The 15,659-nt window shown below is 38.6% G+C and overlaps 1 protein-coding gene across 1 annotated transcript in view; it reads right to left on the bottom strand.

Moving 5' to 3' along the window:
- Window positions 1-5,156: 5,156 nt before the first annotated feature.
- SLC9A2 (solute carrier family 9 member A2) overlaps window positions 5,157-15,659 on the bottom strand; it is a 33,154-nt gene continuing 22,651 nt past the window's right edge. The window contains exons 6-12 of the mRNA XM_062575157.1: window positions 14,583-14,672; window positions 13,064-13,134; window positions 11,414-11,575; window positions 10,717-10,813; window positions 9,671-9,802; window positions 7,724-7,814; window positions 5,157-5,527 (exon numbers count right to left, since the gene is read on the bottom strand). Of these exons, the coding sequence (XP_062431141.1) occupies window positions 5,157-5,527; window positions 7,724-7,814; window positions 9,671-9,802; window positions 10,717-10,813; window positions 11,414-11,575; window positions 13,064-13,134; window positions 14,583-14,672 (1,014 nt within the window). The remainder of the gene's footprint in view (window positions 5,528-7,723; window positions 7,815-9,670; window positions 9,803-10,716; window positions 10,814-11,413; window positions 11,576-13,063; window positions 13,135-14,582; window positions 14,673-15,659) is intronic.

Here is a 15,659-nt window from a genome sequence, read left to right as displayed (position 1 = left end):
TCATTTTGTCACTATGTTTTTTCCCCTTCTGCTGAAACTGTAGTACGAAACATGGGCATCCAAGTCAATATGTTATGTAAGTGCATTTTTTCCCCCCATTCAAGGAAATGATCATTTGAATACAACTATTTTCATTTAAGAGGCAAAGGAGCCTAGGGGTCAGCCAAGGAGTGGATTGACAATTGAACAAGAAAAAATGGAATAGAGAGCTTAGCACTTTTTAGATGATGCATTTAAGGCAATTCTTGTAGTGTCCGGAGACCATATTTGGACCCTCTTGTGTTGGCTCTTCCTTGAACCTTCAGAGAGTGGTGAGTAAACAACATCCTTGGGCAGGAGGGATGTAACTACATGGGGGGAGGGGGAGAAGTAGTCGCAGCAATTTTTGGTTATAGTGTAGTGGGCCTTACTGAATTACTCAGCAATCTGTTGAATCCCATTACGGTGGCTAAAGGCTGTAACAAAACAGATCTGAAAGTGGACTAAAGAAAAACAAAATTTCTACCTGCAAGTGTCCACAAATTAAGACTTTCGCTTACTTGTTTTTACTTTATTTTGGGTTTGTTTTGTAGGAGGGCTTTCTACCTTTTGAAATTTTCTTCTTTTTAAGAGTTACTACTTTTCTGACCTTATGGTTAGCTGATGTTTAAGGGGCTACATATACGATGCAGTAGCTTCTTTCTGTAGAACAGCTCATGGCACATGATATGTACTCATTCTGTAGGTAACTACTTTAAGTCTTGATTTTAAATGAATAAACAAATACAAAACTTGTGTTCCATGTTGGTGTATGTTGCAAATATACTTTCTAAATGTACAATTTTTGCATGTTTTGGTTTCCTTTCTTGTTTTCTTTTCTCTGAATTTACTTACTGCAGCACCACTATAGAGGTCAGTACCATTCTCATTTTCTAAGACTATGTTGATCTGTGAGCAGGTAATGCAGAAACAAAACAGGACAAGTGTGTTACATAATAATTGACTTGCAGGGTACTTCAAACATTTTTTAATACCACCGTCCAACCCCCATAGTAGGCCTAATGTCACAGCTGTATAGAAAATCTCATTCTAGCTATTCTGTTGGAATCTCTATGGATATGATCACTCACTGCCAATCCCTATTCAGTTACAGTTCTGTGAAGTATGCTGGGTGAGTATAGCTTGGTGCTTTGGGACTTGTAAAACCCCATGCTTAACTGTGCTGTCACTGCTATAATTTTGCAGGCTCTTTCACAAAGATCTAATCATGAATCTTTTAAGGAAGTTTATTGTAGCCTTAGCTTTGAAAATCAATAGGTTGTGAGCAGACCTCAGATTTCTTTCTTGTAGAAATGAAAGTTTGCAGAGCTTTTTCTAAAAGGTTATCTAGAAAGTTTTTTCATCTGTCAAGTTTGTAATAAATAGCAGATATCAAACAACATGAAAAATAAATGAAGAAACAAAATGGGATACTTAAAATGCTTTTTCCATTTTCTCCAGGTTGTGGCCAAAAATTGCTTCTTGAAGCAGGATCTCTGTCAGTTGTAGTGCTTTTGTAATCTGTGAGATGTAAATGTAAACCTGAGCGGGTTTCAGATCATGAGATCTTAATCCCTGGTATTCTGTGAAAACTCCCAGGCTAAAGAGCCTTCCAAAGCATGTCAGTGCTGTACAGGAACTGCTTCAGTGACTATCTGAGAGAGAAGCGCTGCAAACCCAGTATCCCATCATGGTGTCCTGTTAGAAGCAGTGTCTCCCACCTGCAGAAGGATTACTTCTGATACAGAAAATCCTCAAGTGGGGATGCACAGTATCCAGGAGGGAGAATTTTCAGCTCTAACTAGGATAAATTCTGAATGCTAAGACTCCTTCAAATATTCAGAGGAGAATTAAGCAGCCATGCTTTCTTTTATTCTTTTATTTTATTTTTCTGGTAGCTCCCAATTTAGCTGGCTGTCTGATAAGATTTGGTCCTATATGTCAAATTATTCTCTTTTTCCAATACCTCCTTAAAACAGATAACTGGATGTGTATCTACTCTCTAGCCCATGCTATACCTACACACTTATCCTATTTGCTTTCCATCTATAGGTCTCTCAGCAGCTGGAGAGGGAGAAAAAATCCCAGAAACCCCTAACCCACATGCTAACATACATATTTTTTACTGTCTCATCCCTGAAATTGAGCAGCTGGGCATTGTCCCTTTCCCCCAAGACTGTAAAATATCGATACTACAGAGTGTTTTGGGGCATCAGGCAGTAGAAATCTCTGTGTACATTCGGCAAGTTTCCCAGTCAGGCTGAAGAAGTGTTCTGCTAAAAAAAAGTGAAAATCATGTCCCCAGTCAATACATGCTTTCCCCATCAGATGGTGCTCGAGGACAGATTTATCAGGCAACATATTTGCCAACAGGCAGAATCTTTCTTCAATACAAGATTAAGAAAAAGTCTTCTATGCAAGCTGAAGCTAAATGAGCCATTTAGAAAGACCTAACAGTGCTGCAGAAGGAAAAACAAAACAAAAAGAAAAGTTATGAAAAGACAAGCCTCAAACCCAAACCAGAGTAAGAGTGAGATGAGAAGGGCCAGCTGGAACACAGTGTATGTTGCCTGTTGCCGTCCTTGCTATTGAAAAGGAGAACGTCCAGGAAAGTAGTTCTCAGAGGTGATGGGAGAGTAGAAAGGAGCCTGGAAAAGGTGGTAGGAGCAAGGATGGGCAAGCGAGAAAGCACTCACGTGGAGACAGTCCCAAAACACTTGTGATTCTGCTTTACAGCATTAACGCTGCAGGAGTCTTATCTTGATGCTTGTCTTCCATGGACCTTGAAGTGCTTTGGAAAGGTGACTTAAGTATTAGCATGTTTTGAAGCACCAAGAGTTTAAGACCAGATTTCATAAAAATGACCTCCAATTTCATGTGCCTGTGCTATGGGGTACCCAGTTTAAATAGCAGTGATTCAAGTACGCACTGTTTTAGTGGACAGCAAGTGAAATTGTAAGGTTCCTGCAGTCATTATTTAAAGCTGATCACCATTTGAAAAAAATAGGCACCATCTTAGATATAAGCCAATTGCTTGGTCATTACCAGTCCAGGAAAGATAAAGCTCCACAGAAACTAAAATAAATGTTGATGTGCAATATTTTGTGTTTATTTATTGGCCACTGATATACAATACCTAACCTAAAGAATCTGATCTGGAAAGGAGGACTTGGTTTCAAAACTGAAATCCAAACTTAGGGCTTCATATTCAAACATGATCTCAGTAAAGCAGTGACAGAGTATTCATGACAGTTTTACTAATGAAACATATGTTCTTGTTGACAGGCAAATTCAGATTTGTTTTTAAAATTTACTGACTTTGAACCTAGTTTTATTTCCAAATAAGACTGATTATTCATAGATATCTAAGCATTGCCACAGTCTTCCACAAAAATAATTTGTTTATAATAGAAGTATTGCCTCAACATGAACATTTGACTGAGATTTTCTAGGGTTCATATAGCCATCTCTCTGAAGCTCAAGATTTGTATTTGACATAGAGCAGAAATTTCCATAGCTTGAACAGACGAAGAAGATTGAAACACCTGTGCTGATACAAGAGTTTAGGAAAGTTTGACATTTCAAATAAATACGTAAAATGAATATTTCTGAACAGCTGTTTAATAAGTGGACGTCTTAATTCCTATTAATAAAACTCAACTCTGTCCCCAAACCTTTGAAAGAACTCTACCTTATTTTAAAAGGAATATCCAATTTTTAATAGTTTTTTTAATAGTTCTTCCAAAACAACCTTAAATAAAAAAACAAGTCTTATTGCCCACTGATTTAGAAATGTGCTAATCAAAAAGGAAAGTAAGTTGTGACTTTTATAGTAAAAATTCTTAAATGAAAATTATGAATCTTGTAACAAGTAGAATGAATGAAAATGATTTCTGCATTGTGCTGAAATGCATATCTGTGTTGAAGCAAGCTCAAAAACCAGGAAAGATTAAGTGGGACAGAAAGTGCAAATTCCTGAGACCTACAGTTAAGTATCATTTATTTTAAAGCACTCTCCCTTCCTGTATGCAGTCAAATGACAGACATTTACACTAGAATGAAGAAAATTTGTTTCTTATGAGTGTTATTAAGGTGCTGATTCCAGGCCCCTATCGTGCTACTTTTCTGTACAAACAGATCAGAAGAAACATTTTCATTCCAGGCAGAGTATAGCCCAGGCAAAGAAAAGATTATCTGAGTTAAAAAAAAAAAAAAAAAGGCAAATGAGTAGACCAGAGACACAAGCATGTGTGAACTAGCTTTCTTGAATATCAAAGGTCAGTGATGCAACTCTGCTCGCTTTGTGTATGTGCAATGCGCTACAGCTTCTAGTGCTGTATTTGCAGTGCAACTGAGACACTAAGGTGCAAAAAGCAATTTTAAATAACATTATTTATCTGCTTGAAGCTTTCCTTTTCAGGGCTTCTGGTGTAGTGCTACGTGCTCTCGTTGACATTAATGAAAGTCAAAGTCACCCAGATTTTCCTTGGTGATCCTCAGTACCTTTCAAAGGTTACACATTGCCAAAAATTCAAGAAGTAAAAATTCAAGATATTCAGGTCTTGTCTCTATTGCAACTTTTCTCTATAAACTGTATTTGCTGTTCTGCTCTTACAGCTTGCTCCTTTTTTCCAGTAAGAAGATACTGTTTCTCTGTGTCCCCACTCTTCAAATAAATTCAGCTTCTGAAAACATTTATTCTTCTTACAAAATCTACATGATAGGTGCATTGTGCAATTTTCAGCATTATTCTTATTAAAGCTCTGGTCAAAACAAGTACAATTTGATCATAAATAAAATCTGAAATTATATAGAATGCTTTAAAGATTCCTTTCATCACTGGCCTTTCAACAATGGTTTTCAATAGATATTGAACTTGGATGACTTCATTCCAGAAAAGATGATGTGATAAGGCACATTTCCATCCTATCTTAATAGTGAAAATAATGTAATTAAAGCATTGCTGTGTCATTTATAAAAGAGATTTTTTTTTTTACGTCTTCAGTTGCAGTTGCTCCAGTATTCCGTTCCACTGAGTTTGCTTTTGTTTTAATAGATCCCAGTGTTTGATGAGATAGTTTAAAATCCTGATTCATTACATCCATGATTTCTTACTGATACCTCTATTTTTGCTATGTTCAATAGGGCTGGTTCTCCGGCTTATTTCTCTGCCTTTCCCCTTGTGACGCCTGCCTAACTAATCGTGGTGGTGGCATAGGTCTTGTTGACCTGTGGTCCGTAGATAAATCTTCCCCAGTCAACGTGCCAAATCTCGGTCTCGTCAGCAGTGGTTGCCTGAACCCAACGGATGGCTGAGGCTGGCCGCTCGGCTCCTGGGGCGCTCCTCCTCCATCCTGTTTCCCGTCGACTTCATTCTTCCACTCCATCGTAAACTCGGGCAGTGGCCTCTGCTGTTTCTGTCTCTGGTCTCTCAAAATTTTCCCTGCTCTGGGCCTTAAATTGAGCACTGTGGTAGAGGCATCCATTTCAGAGTCACTGCTGTCACCCACTGTTAATTTAAAACAAAATTCAAATTTTAGGTGCAGAATATTGCTATTTGTGGAGTATTCAAATAACAGCACCCTGAACAGAAGTAGCCATATGAAAATAAAATGCTTCTCTGTGTTTTCTAGATTCAGTCCTTTCTGATTAGACTCAGTAATAAATACTTAACTCTGCAGGGATAGATGACAGATTTGACTTATCCTTGCACCCCAAATAATGTGTTTTTTAGAAAACCCCCACTCAGCTGTCACTAAGTTACCGAACCACACTCTGTTTTTGCTGACATTTCCCCAAATTCTACAGTTTTGGCTCTGGACATGAAAAATCATCTGACCCCGTCTGAGCTATTTGGGGTCTAGTCCCTGCTTACACCCAGGCAGGATGCAGAAATGAGATGTTCCATCCCCAAACTCCATAAACGGCCTAATTTGAGAGGGAGTTGCAGAGTGCTGAATGCTACAGGGAGGCCAGGAACTTAACTTAGGAAAAGGAGCTTCAATTTCCCACCAAGTAAAGAGTCTCCCAAGTGTAATGCACAGATGGATGGAAACATTCAATCCTTAATATAGCTGAACATAAGTTTTCCCCCCACCCCCCCAAAAAAAAACAAAAACAAAAACAAAAAAAAAAACCTATGGGGCAGATCTCACGGGTTGTAAGTGCCGCAGATGCCTTCAACCCTCCACAGCAGGGCAGAATATGCCCAAGGGAAAGATGGCACTACCACTCAGGGAATGAACTCTTAAAGGATCACAGTCAGGTAAACCGAGCTAGAAACACTCTGAATGTGTACATGCATAATATATTTTCCCTAGAAGACTTATTTTAAATTGACTAACATATTCACTAAAACTTGCACACTTCAGACATCTGATAATCATTTATGAATGACTCACATTTGTTCTTAGATTTAAGTCAGACACGGTGTTCTAAATGTATCAAAGTAACGAATTGTAGATTGTGCAACTGTCATAAGAACAACTTCCATGAATAACCTACATATTATTTCTTTTAAAAAGATGAGGAAGAGGTCAACAAAATATATCACCATATAATTGTCTGTTCACCCAGATAATTTTATATCAAGAAAGCTCCTCTTCAGACAGTGTTGGCAGGCTTCTCCCCCCCCCCCCCCCATACATCAAATTGGATATTTTTTGACAATTGAATAATCTAGAGGCACATTTCCTTTTTCATGTTTAATTCTATGTGACAGTAGATGACCTCTGTAGACACAGCTACAAAATAAAAGGCATCTTACACTCAGGAGAGCAAAGGTGCAACTATCAACAGACAAGGACACAATCTCTTCTAAATTAATTTGGAAGAGAGGAAAACTAATAGGGGATTAAGGGGAAGCGGGGCAGAAAAAATTTTAGTGATTGTACAGAGATTTAATCTTCCCAGCAGGAGATCTTGACCATAACATGGCATGAAAAGGAGTGATTCTGAGCGTGTATAAGCATGGTCATATACATGGTAATAAGGAAAAATAATACATTAGAATGGTCAAAGTTTTCATACTAAATAGTTTTTTTCCTACATAATTGTTCTGTTATAAAACTCAGGAACTCTAGAATGAAACCTTTGTGAGTTTAGGCAGAAAAAAATTAAACATTTTGGTTGTAATTCTGAGCATTTCTAAAAGTTCTTCCTGAGATCTGCAGATCAGAGATTACATCCTCATTTGCTTCTCTGGTTTGTTTCTCAGGGCACCACCCTCTACTCTGAACCCAAGGAGAAAGGAAACCATAATGAATCATAGGGTCACAAACCAAGAAGGAGATCTGGGTATTACGTAAGAAAGAAAAGGAGCATGGGCCATGACAATATTTCTGGTGCAAAAGTGTTTCAGGCCAGTACTTGCTCGCATGAGGGGATATGCTGTGTGGACTACGCCACTGGGGCTTTTGAATTGCAAAAGCTACACAAGACTGTTCCTGCTGGGGCATTTCCCAACATTAAAATAGCTGGTTTAGGCCCAGTCACTTTAACACTCTATAACCCCTGTTAAATATCCAACACCTAGAAATATGCTAAGAATGCATTACTCTAGAATGTGTGCTTGTGCATAAAATGGTTAATATTTATTTGAAAGTTAATATGCTGATTTCTCCATGTCATCTCTGGAAAAGCTCGCCATCTACATAGGCAAGATGAGTAGCAGCCCAGTAAGAGACAGCAGAAAATTTTCCATTACCTCTAGAAGATGTTTTATTTCTTACTCGTAGTTTTTCTGGGAGTTTAGTGTTTTTAGGAAGTGAAAGAAACCTTTTTGTATTTGCAGCAGCCTGTACAAATAAATATAAGAAAAGTTAAGTTACAGCAGACTACAAAATGAATGTTAAGATGCACCACTGAGGCTTGAAAGGGCTTATGTAGCTAAAGCTAGAGAGTAGGGGGATGAGCTAATGTGGGATCTTTTCTATACATTCAGTGCTTTTTTGTAGGTTGAGATCTATGCTAACTAAGGTAAAGACAAAGAGTAATCTCAGTCAGCTCAGTGAAAGAAAATGATACACCCTCAGAGATCAGAGTTAACAAATGTATGCCCTCTAACCAAAACTTGGCTTGGACAGGTTCTTTGAGGTAGGCAAACACTGCATCTTTTTCTACAACTCCAGTCTGCAGCCTTATTAATCAGCTGCTAAAATCAGGTTGAGACTGAAGCTTGGGCACAAGAACAAATCTATATTCTATCCTGAAAATGCTTTATACATGTAAGTGATATTATGACAGGTGACAAGCCACACCGAAGTTGCTGGGAAAGTTAAGTACTAGTGTGACTGCAAGTTCAGGGTATGACAGTCTAGTACCCAAAGACTAAACTCAAAGGGTCCTGGATGCACAACACATCTAACACTTCCTGGAACGTAAGAGGTACTTTCCTGATAGGATATTTTTTAAAAATTCAGAAATTTCTCAAGGGTAGTCTTTCTTATATTTATTACAAAGATTTTTTCAAAAACCCTTGCAATCTACGTGATCTCCTGTGCTTGTATCATTCACTGTTGCACACTCAAAGGGAAACTGAAAGAGAAATCCATTTTCCAGAAGCTGTTTTCCCTCTTTGGATAAGGTAGTGCTGCTCAGGATCACTAACCTTCCTCATATGATGGATTTACTTAAGGATCATTATTTTTAAAATTACAGTCTTTGCAATCTAAAAATCTGTCAGTCTGTCAGACATCCTGTTTCTGTCCCTGCTCTGAAAATGTCTCAATCTTGCTGAGTCTCTTCGTTACTGCACTTAGTAAATCATTTATTAGTATGACAAAGAAAACATATGTATCTGTGCCTGAGAGGGAAAAAAATCATTCAGGAGCAGAGCTATTGTTGAAGTAAATGCCAGAGTAGCCCAGGTAATGATCACAAACGAGACACGGTGCTTACAGCAGAGATGTCATTCCAACCTCAGCCATCAAAGGACAACTGTGACAGTGAAGGCAGCAGTCATTAAGGAATCTTGCAACATGAAAATACATATTTATAAGATGCTTAATTTCCCTGTGCCCTGAAATGGGAAGATGATTTGGGGGCTCAGTGTCCCTGCTGAATTAATCGACATGCTCTTTTTCTTTATGGTCTAAAGTTTACAATGATAGTATAATAGGTTTGCTTCAGACCACCAAATCTCATCATGCCATGAAAGTTCTTGTAAAGAGAGAGGCTTCTCTTAACCTGAAGATCTAGCTACATTTAATGGATACTAAAGAGTCCATGACACTTTTTAAAGAAGTGCTCATCCTATCTTGACCAAAAATACTCCTCTTTCGCATATTTTGGAGCACCTTGTTAATCTCAATGTCATTTTCTACCTCAATCATACAGGCCTCAGCAAAATAGCAATACAGAATTCGGAGCAGGTCTTAAAGGTACACTGTGAGTGGAGCTCGTTCAGCTCCTCCGAGCTAAAATCATGGCAGAAAATCCTGCTCCTACATCATGCTCTACAAGACTGGAGCTTTACTGAAGGGGTCAACACAAATTCAGGGGTGGATGAGTGCAACTCAGGATGCAAGTGTGACATGTTTGTGTGGTTGTCTTCCAAACTCAGGATTTATGTTTCTACATTTCAGAAGATCTTTTTGACATAACATGTAGCTACAGAGAACTACTTTGTATAAACAAACTGAAATGCAAGTACCGGTTTTTCTCTTGACAGGCTGTTAGTTTTTCTTAAGCTCTCCCTAAGGCTGTGCCGGCGACGGATCAGAATTTCTTTGGCCTGCTTTTCGTTCGCATCTGCAGCCAGGCTATGTCGGTTATATGACATTGTCTGAAATACAAAGGCTGTGGTTACATTCTGAAAAGCACAATGTCAAATGCATTGAACTATATAAACTGTGCAAAACAGGCTTTTTGCTTTAATGGTTTAATAAGCATCATAAATCCTTGCAAACAAAATCATATTAAAGATGATTATGAACAAGGATACTAATTAAGCCAGCATTTTTTGTAGTCACCTGCTTCACCAGCATGTTTTTTTTTAAACCTGCTGATATTTATAATGGACAAGAAATTGCAAAAGGCTGGCTTGATACGGTGTTTACCCCAGGCTTGTACTAGCTCACTCAATACATGAACAGAGGGTGTACATTTGTAAGCAACAAGATCAGTCACACAGGGGGAAGTCATTTTTACTTCCAGCAAGCTGAAGCAAGCACCACTTCTGAATGTTTTCCAAAGATGCAGACATTCAAAATATTTAGGCACAGGAGGGTAAATGTGAAATGTCCTTTTGCTTTTATTTCACTGCTTTTCCAGCTCATCACCTCTGTTCTTAAAACAAGCAACTTCACAACTGGGGGCAAATGGGAAATCTAATCCTACATCAAAAACTGACCAAACTGCTGATATAAATGGGACTATGTTGTGGTTGAATTTGCACCTATGATCTGCTTCAGAGTAATGTAAGTACATGGCAGGTAATATGTACACTTTATACAAATATACATATGTATAAAAATACATATTATGCATTATATAATATACATAAAACATTAAGCTTTATCGACAGTGTAAGATCAAGTAAACTATTCACATAATTGAGGGAGAATGGACCCATAGGCAGTTTAAGCAAACAACACCTTCAATTTTTTGCTATTGTACAGTAGATGCAGAGCTAGTGCAAAGACACATTTTAAAGGTAATCAGTACACATATTTAACTATGTAAAAACGTCATCCTTACTCGATGTCGTATTTGGTAGAGATTCTTTGTTAATATTTCCCGCATGTTTTCCATTTCAGTGGGAGAAAGTGGCTTTATCTTTCCTTCATGATATTCACTGTGGCAGAAGAAAAAAGGAAAATACAGAAAAGAGAGAGACAGGAAACATGTTTTTATCATTGGGCATTACATCAGGGCTACTTCCTTTGTTAGAGCTGGAAACGACATTTTTAAACCAACCAAGGAAGACAATCCTTTAATGCATAGAAATGAAACTGTGACCTCATTTCAGTCACTGGTAACCATCAAAACTTCCCACAAGTTCTCAAGACTCTCCAAAATTTTGTATAGAGTATATTAAGAAGTTGTGAATTTGATTATGATATTTTTCCAAAAGCCCCTCAAGCTTTCCATGTAGCTACTGTAGCAGATGTGCAGGCAATGGTTCAAACCTAGCTCAGCCCTACACAGCAAATCAAAGCTCCCCGGAGGCCATGCACAGCTGACCTTGTAAGCCTAGACTCTCCGGAAGAGTGAAGTTCACCGAGTGCTTCATACGCGCACTGCAAGTGAAACGCTCTTGTTTCCTATCAGCTTACTGTTCATGTGACATTAGCACATAGGCCTTGTCAAAGTGATTATCCTGTGCACAGCCTGCGCTGGGAAATACATACTAAGCCAGCCGTGACGCTCAGCCACGCTGGCCTCACTGGCTTACCTGAGAGACACTGAGGATGGGACCTTGCTTATCATTCCACTCTCTGCCATCTCAATGGCATGTTTTATTTCCAGCTTCTTGTACAAAGAAACAATGCTCGATTTGGGCTGGTTCTCCCGGATTAGGAGTCTTCGCAGGTATTTATTGTCAAACTTTTTAAACCTGTGTTTGAGGCAAACCAACCCAGCCAGTTAATTTTTATTGTCCATAGTTAAGGAAAGCCAATATACTGTCTTGAAAGCAGTTGTAAAAGACCTTATTCCCTGGGAACATTTTTGCTCATATTAGTAACTTACTTGTGAATAACCTAATAAACGGTCAAGTTCATCTTTGCTTCAAATGGTCTTGACCTACGTTTTGGTTAATGTGATAATGGTTAGTCTCTCTAGACGGAACTTTTAACTTTTAGGTTACTAGCCAAAATTATTTTTAAATCTCCATTTTCACCAAGACAGGGAGAACATTAAATATTTACTGTAAAAACAAACAAAATGTCTAAGTTTACACCCCCTGCTTTTTCTTTGAAATTTTAGCCTGTTCTTGCAAAATCTTGGAAGTTCTCCCTTCCTCCAAAGCAACTGCAACCCTTTTGGATGCTTAGTGAAATAATATTGATCAGAGCTGTGGTGATTTTGTTTGTCAGAAAATATCTTGCCCTAAAGTCGTCCTGAAATTATTCTTGAATTTGGATCAAAAATGTTTCTGAAGGTCATGTGGAGGTGGATCTTTCTTTCTCTTTGTAATCTGTTAATTAAAGATCTCATACACATGGGAAAAGAACTAGCCTGAATAAAGCAGAGTTGTACCCATATTACGCATCTGTCAGGTAAGTGTCCTCACTGTCATGCCCTCAGGCCAATAGGTGAGAGCTCTTAGATCCTCCTGCTGATGCCGGTCCACTTGTATGAAACACTTACACGCTTGTTGAAGCAGTGACTAGAAGGTGCGTCAGTAATGGCTGTGTTCTGGGTCTAAAGGATTAGTATTTTTTTTTTTTTTGGGGGGGGGGAGGGGGAAGAATGTGCCTCTGAGAAAAGTAAGTAAGATCTAAAGCAGTGATGATGATAATTCAGTAGCTAAATTGAACATATGTATTATTCATGCATTGCTAGTGATAATCTTCTTAACTCAAACTAAGTCTTAAATAATACCATCAAGAATAGTGGAGCTGCCTGCCATTAAGATCTCTCATACACCTCATGTCATCTAATGCCTTGATCTGCCTATAGAAAGCCCCAAAGCTTTTTGTGTGCTTCTCATCAAATAACTTCTCACCGAACACCAGAGAGATATACAACTTGCAGCAGGAAAACAGCCTGTGGATGAAAGGCTCAGTAGATACACAGGAAATGCTCTGAAACAGTCAGAAAGAGGGAGATTACATAGATCTCAGTCAGTAAAACTCTTTACCCTGGGATCAGAGGGCTGTGTTTTTTCCCAGCTGGAGTTTTTGTTCTACTTGCTTGTGGTTTAGTACAAAGATTCTGTTTTCCTGTTTTCTCTTTGTAACCCACACGTTCTAAAAACAACCATCTGCTTTCAGGAATAAAATGCTGAAAATGAAATGTGATGCCCAACAGCCTTCATTTGTTGTGGCTGAGCCAGTTTAGTCTTCCCTGGGTAACAAAGAGTTTGAAATGCCATTCTTACTTATCTCTCCAAAAGTTGTGACCCCAGTGTCCACACACATCTTCAATTCCCGTCTTCACATGATCGAAGAACTAAAGCGGAAATATTGGTTCATTACATAATCTTAGAGACATCATTTGATTTGCACTTAGATATTACTCTTTTTTTAATACCAGCTTACTTCAAACAGAAAAGTCTAGTCAAAATTCACAATTATGCTTCAGGTTAACTAAATACAGTCAAAGGAACCTACTGCACACTTGGCTTATAATTATTAAAATGACTCAGTCTTAAACTGGCGTCAGTTCAAACACTTGGGGAGGGCAGCATGCATTCAGTCATTAGCCTGACTCAGAGAGCCAGATTCTGCTCTGTTTCGCCCTGCAGCTCCCTCAGGCCAAATCCCCAAAAGGACAGTCAGTTGCCTGTCTCCAGAACCGTCCTGCTCAGCTCCTAGCTAAAACTGTAGGCAACGTGTTCTCCCCATATTTTCACTTTTGGAAGTTCCCTAGCTGTTTAGGGCTATGCCTGGGACTTCCCCAGGGTCTTCCCCAGGCTTGGCAGTGAACCAGGTATGACTTTGCAGAGGAGAGAGCCCGAGAGGGCAGCAGCTCCCCATCGTCAGCACTCTGTGTGCCGGGGACGTGGCTGAGATTCCCAGCAGAAGGTCCCAAACTCCTATTTCAGGGGGCTGCGGTCCAGCCTGACGTCAGAGCGTTCAGAGCACCTAATATTAGCAACACACTCTTCCGGAGTCTGTTACCAGTGATGCAAAGGTGAATCAGCCCAGCTAAGACCTCACCTGATCCCCAGAAGGATTTCTCTCTCCCTCTAAAACATTTCCTAGAGCTACTGTGTTCTTAATTCAAGTGCCTCAGCAGGGGTCTCTAAAATTCAGGGCAAATCCTAGTAGCTATGTCCAAAGGATAAGCTCTGTATGTGACAGTCTTTTAGATACTCAAGTTCACTTCTGGTTTTTGAATCTCGCCGTTATTATTCCTCATTTGGGGAACTTAAAACCACCTGTCACAAGTATGCTGCAAGGAGAAATACACAGAAGAATGTGCATGGCCAGTGAACTGCAATCCTGGGAGATGTACAAGTACCAAAGACAAATCTATAGAGAGGCTGACGATGTGAGAGTTAAGTAAGATTAAGTGTGTCTTTAGGAGGAGTTTGCATTTGTTTAATTAGACTAGCTGGAACGCAATGTAATGTAATTATATTGCCATAGGTTTCCTAATGTAATTAAGCTCTAAAACAGTATTTCCTATGTGGAACAAACAACAAGAGGAAAATTTATCTCAGCAGGTGAACAGCTTATAAAGTGAAAATTCTAAAATAATGATAAATAATAATAATAATTTTGATAATGATCAAAAGTTAAATATAAGTTTATAGTTATTGTCTTTATAGCAGTTATAGAAAAGAAATTTAAAAGAGCACATTTCCCTCTGTATGTCTCCCTTGTCTTACTGAAAGCCTCTGGGAGTTTCGCCTCTATCAGGGTTTCATCTATGACACTGAAGCTCCAACATACCCTGTTATAAATTTCTTCACTGACAGCAGGCTGCTTTTTATTTGACCTTTTGACATCAAGAAACTCCACCAGTGGGCGAATTGTTATTCCCTGTGAATAAAACAGCAAATATTTCTGTCTTTACCCAATGAATAGAAAGGAAGAAGAAAATCTTTTAGTCTTTTCTGTCTCTGTCAAGGCAGTCAGAATGGCACTCAACAAGCAAGCCTGAAACTATATTTACAATAGTGAATTCACTTTTGTGATTAGCAGGTGTTGCACTTAGATATGAACTCCTTGTTGGCCCACAGATTCTGCTAACATAACAGAAGAAATGAAAGGAACCTCTAGAGGTAAGAGGTCCCTGTCCCCCAAAAAGCACAACATGACAAATCCAACCAGGAATATGTCACTTACCATATCCCTGAGATTTTGAAATAATTTTTCCGATCCTATTATGTATTAAAAAACTCTCATTTGTTTTATGAATCAACAAACAAATCTTCTCTCATTCAAAGTAAATGTATGGAACCCTCTTTTCTAGTGATTGCTTTCAACACAGGTACATAAAGATGTCTCAAAAATAGCACTAAAATTACTGTTCGGTACCTGTGACAATAAGATGGTTGGTAAATATGTGAAAGAACAAAAAGTTTTGTTCTGGGATGTACTGGGATGGCCAAAAAAACAAATTCCACAATTACTTGTGGAAGAACTGACATAATTTTTTATTTGTACAGGCATGCTGAGACAGAGGAAGGGAATGAATCTTGCATGGTGTTGAGATCAGTCCTAACTATCCCAGACAACCGTGCCATGCATTTCTTTTCATAAATGAATCAAGCTTTATCGTAAAAGTAGTTAGGTTTTTTTGCCCCATTGCTCTTACTGGAACATTCATCCTAAACCTTATTGTTCTGATAATTAGAAATCTTCTTAATTGCATCATGGTCACTTTGCACCACTTTGTTCTTGTGCCAACATTGTCTTTTTAACTTAAACAGTTCTCCTCCTTCTCTGGTGTTTAGTCCTTGATATAAACAGTAATTATATTCCCTTTTCTCCTTCTTTCTGCTAAGGCCAAGACATTCTAGTCTC

The sequence above is a fragment of the Rhea pennata genome, chromosome 1 (assembly GCF_028389875.1).
Source record: "Rhea pennata isolate bPtePen1 chromosome 1, bPtePen1.pri, whole genome shotgun sequence".
NCBI lineage: Eukaryota > Metazoa > Chordata > Aves > Rheiformes > Rheidae > Rhea > Rhea pennata.
The sequence above is the reverse complement of the archived record's forward strand: the minus strand, read 5'-3'. Positions and strand labels throughout refer to the sequence as shown.